Source organism: Rhincodon typus, unplaced genomic scaffold (assembly GCF_021869965.1).
Source record: "Rhincodon typus isolate 14 unplaced genomic scaffold, sRhiTyp1.1 hic_rhity00000438, whole genome shotgun sequence".
In the NCBI taxonomy this organism is placed as follows: domain Eukaryota; kingdom Metazoa; phylum Chordata; class Chondrichthyes; order Orectolobiformes; family Rhincodontidae; genus Rhincodon; species Rhincodon typus.
This window is the reverse complement of record NW_025966076.1, coordinates 63459-68396: the sequence shown is the minus strand read 5'-3', so window position 1 is coordinate 68396 and position 4938 is coordinate 63459. Positions and strand designations below refer to the sequence as shown.

At 47.8% G+C, this 4938-nt stretch overlaps 1 protein-coding gene across 1 annotated transcript in view; it reads right to left on the bottom strand.

The window, feature by feature from the left end:
* Nucleotides 1-401: 401 nt before the first annotated feature.
* The window catches only part of LOC109924630 (wingless-type MMTV integration site family, member 1), a gene marked incomplete at its 3' end in the record, with an annotated part of 5635 nt that continues 1098 nt past the window's right edge, over nt 402-4938 (bottom strand). The window contains exon 3 of the mRNA XM_020524629.2: nt 402-667. Within this exon, the coding sequence (XP_020380218.2) occupies nt 402-667 (266 nt within the window). The remainder of the gene's footprint in view (nt 668-4938) is intronic.

Sequence of the window (4938 nt, the reverse complement as noted above, 5' to 3'; positions counted from 1 at the left end):
CAGATGTGGAAACATCAAGCCGCCTGCGAGTAATGTGGGGCCGGTGTGAAACAAAAACGCCCTTGAGCGTTCATCTCCTCGCCGGTGACCAGACCACAGCCGCACCAGCCCTCTGCTGTGTCTTTCCTGTCTGCAATGAGCAGGCTGGAACTCTGGCCGGTTAGCAAAGGACAAACTCGTGTTACCGTTAAAACGGACAGTGCCGCTTTAGTGCATTTGAATCGTGTCAGTTCTCTCACAGCTGGAGTTCGGATGCCTCCCAGTTCTCAATCCCTGTTATTTTAACTGGCCCGGAACTAGTGCCTCCTAACACCTCCTGTGAATGTTTTGTTGGCCAAGTTCTTTCTTAAACACAGTTACACCTGCCCCAGTGGGCAAACGGAAACCATGGGATGTATTACCAGTCTGCCCGCCTCGTTGTTGTGCAGGTTGGTCAGATAGCGCAGATCCCGGCCCCTTTCGCTCGAGTCCACAAACTCGCGGCCGAAGACGCGGCCGAAGTCAATGTTGTCGCTGCAGCCGCCCCAGTGCCAGTCGGGCCCGCCCGGTCCCCGCCGCCGGTAGTCGCAGGTACACGACTCGATGGAGCCTTCAGAGCAGGAGCGGGACACGGAGTGAGTTACAGCCGCGCTGGTCAGGGCGAAGATAAAAGCGGTCTCTCTGCAACCTGCAACGACAAGAAGCGCGGAAAGCATGAGATGGAAGGACAGAGAGCAAGAATCAAACCGACAGATCCAGACACCGGACAGGGGGAGAGAGACGGCGGTAACCACACATTGGAGAGCCAAGCCTCTCATACTAAGAAGTAGTCAGAAGGAGCGGTACAGACTCGAGTGCAGAAGCAGAAAGAGACAGATCCAAGCAGAATCCCACAGAAATACCCTCACCTCGAAAGAGAGAGGTCGAGAAGAAACGACATAGTGGGAGACAAGGAACAAAAACAAAGTTGTTGGAAAAGCTCAGCAGGTCTGGCAGCATCTGTGAAGGAGAAACCAGAGTTAACGTTTCGGGTCCGGTGACCCTTCCTCAGAACTGGGAGCCCACATTATAGTGGGAGACAAGGACGTGAAGACACAGAATGAGACTGAGATTTGGAGACAGAGGTGGCAAAACAAGAACAAAAGACACACGGGGATGGAGAGCATGACATACATGTGCAAAAGAGGAGAGGAACACACACACACTCTTACACATATTCACTCTCACTCTCACTCACATTCGCTCACATACATTCACACACACACATATAAATATACATTCACTTATACACGCTCATCCTCACACACAACCTCTCTCATATACACATTCACACACTCTCTCATGCGCACATTCACATGCTCAGTCTCACACATTCATATACACTCACACATTCAAACACACGTTCACGCGCACACACGTGTGCACATTCACATGCTTAGTTTCTCAAACATTCAAACGCATTCTGACACACAGGCACGTTCACTCACACAAATACACACACGCTCAGTCTCTCACACACATTCGCACACTCATATATTCAAACTCATGCTTGCACACATTCACACACTCACTCGCAGACACTCATTCACACAAATGCATTCACACACACTGTCTCACATATACACATATATTGTCTCACACTCACCCTCTCTCGCACACATACATTCACACACTTACCCTCTCACATGTATTCGGACACACTCACGCATATTCACTCACCCTCTCAGATATATTCACACACTTACTCTCTCACATGTATTCGCAAACACATTCACACCACTGTCTCACCCTCACACGTGCTGTCTCACGTGCACATCCACATGTTCAGTCTCACACACATTCTCACACACATACGTTCACATGCTCAGTCTCATACACATTCAAACACATTCTCGCACACACATTCACATACATTCTCTCAGACACTCATTCTCATGCACACATTCACACACTCTCACATTCTCTTTCACACACGCATTAACATTCTCTCGTACATATCCACATGCGCACACACACACATTCACACACTCACTGTCTCTCACATTCACACACACATAAATTTATATACACACATTCACACGTTCATTGTCTCTCTTACACATTAATTCATGCACACATTCACACACTCATGCACACATGCACTCATACTCTCATACATTTACATAAACACATTCACAAACTCACATTCACATACTCTCACTCATACGTATTCACACACACATTCACACAGACGCACGCACACACATTCACACAAACACACACATTCACATACTCAACACAGTGTGGAGCCGGAGGAGCACAGCAGGTCAGGCAGCGTCAGAGGAGTAGGAAAGTCGACATTTCTGATCGGGACCCTTCTTCAGAACCCGAAACGTCGACGTTCCTGCTCCTCTGATGCCACCTGACTTTCTGTGCTCCTCCGGCTCCACACTGTGTTGACACTGACTCCAGCATCTGCAGTTCTTGGGACCTTCGCATTCACATATTCTCCCTCTGTCACGCATTCACATACACGGGCACATACGCACACATTTATACAAATATATCCACGCACACACACACATTCTCATACCCTCTCACAGACGCATTCACACACACACACTGTCTCACACACGTTCACGCACTCTGTCTCATGCACATTCACACAAACACATTCTTTCACACACATGCTTTCACACACATGCACTCTCTCACACATTCACACACACACACACATTCACACACACTCTCAAACACATTCATACACTCACTCTCTCACGCACGCTTCCCCATGCATTCACTCCACGATCCTTTCTTTCTCTTACATGCATATAGACACTCTTTCATATTAGGGAGGCAATGGTCAAGTGGTATTCTTGCTAGAATATTAGTCCACAGAAACTCAGCTAATGTTCTGGGAACCTGGGTTTGAATCCTACCGAGGCAGATAGTGGAATATGAATTCATTTTTTTAAAATCTGGAATTAAGAATCTACTGACGACCATAAAACCAATGTCGATTGTTGGAAAAACCCATCTGTTTCATTAATATCCTTCAGAGAAGGGAATCTGCCATCCTCACCTGGTCTGACCTACATGTGTCTCCAGACCTACGATATTGTGGTTGACTCTCAACTGCCCTCTGGACAATTAGGGGTAGGTGAAGAATGCTGGCCTAGCCAGCGATGCCCACATCCTGTGCATGATTGAAAAAAAACACATTCTCTGCTGCATACACACGCTGTGCCTCTCCAATACTCTCACACGCTCTCACGCACAAACTCTCTCGTACACTCACGTTCTCACACACATACTCGCTCACTTAGCACTCATGCTCTCTCAGACACACTATCCCTCACACTTTCTCACATCCACGCTCTATATACATACACACATACATGCATGCAATAAGTAAAAAACTCAGTTCTGAGGAAGGATCACCGGAGCCGAAACGTTAACTCTGTTTTCTCCTCCACAGATGCTGCCAGACCTGCTGAGCTTTTCCAGCAACTTTGTTTTTGTGCATGCATACAATCTCGCTTACTCCTACTTGCGCATTCACACACTCTCTCTCACACACACACTCTGTCACACAGTCTCTCTCACTCACACATACACGCTCTCATACACACATTTACACGTATATGCATACACTCTTGCTTACTCTCACGCACTCACACAGTCGCTCTCACACACACATTCTCTCAAACACACACACGGACGCACTCTCTCTCTATCACACATACACGCACTCATACACACACACAGATATATGCATAAACTCTTGCTTACTCTCACTCACGCACTGACACAGTTTCTCTCTCTTACCCATACTCTCTTTCAAACACTCTCACACACGCACATTCGCTCTCTCTCACACGTACACGCTCTCATACACACACATATATGCATGCACTCTCACTCACGCACTATCTCTCACACTATCAAACACACATTCTCTCACACAGATACACACACTCTCACAACAGATAAACACACTCACACACACAAACACGCACGCACAAACGGACACACTGTTTCTCACACACACGCTCACATATACTCGCGCTCTCTCACACTCACATAACACGACCCACTCATTCAATCGCTCACACACTCGCATACTCACATACACGTTCGTACTTAGACGCTCCCTCGCGCATGCAGACACGCATGCACCCGTTCACTCACTCACGCACATTCATTCACACATTCACACACACTCTCCACATAAAACGCGAAGAATCTATCAGAGCAAGGGAGACAGATGCGGAGGACACGGCGAGACGCTGCACTGGAGAGTCGAGACAGCGAGAGTCATGTCTACGGCGAATTCGAGATAATCAGAGCGAACAGAGAGACGGGGGTTGGGGGGTGCGGGTGTTGTGGGATACAACGGAAACGGGGAGGGACAGGTAGAGAATGGTGTACACAGAGCAAGAACCAGCAGCAGAAAGCAAAAAGAACGTTGGCGAGAAAAATAAATACTTATTAGTCAAAAGGGTTGAAGCTAGGGATTGAGGAAGAGAACGCGAGTCATAGAGAAAGAAAACTAATTCACCCGAGCAATATTTCAAAGAAACAAACTGGACAACGTCAAGGACTGATAGAATGGAGCGAATGGTCTCGAATGAGCTGCACATCAGCATTGAAACTGGTGGAACCGTTCATCCCTAAGCGAGATCAAGGTTAATAGCCCCGCTTCCTAACGTGAACAGTAAGCACAGGCTGGTTATCAGACACTGTAATCGAGCTAACAATGTGCTGCCGAGGGAACGCAAATTCCAACATTCACCCGGCTGGTGAGACACGCTGTCAGGACAGACAGGGATCGCTACCGGAGCGCAGACCGGATTGATTCAGCCATTCAATATTTAGCCAGCCCCACTAGGTGCTGAGCTAGTAATTACTCAGTGAGACAACATCAGCATCGGCCTGCTCCGTGTTACCTGTGTGTGTGTGTGTGTGTGTGTGTGGAGG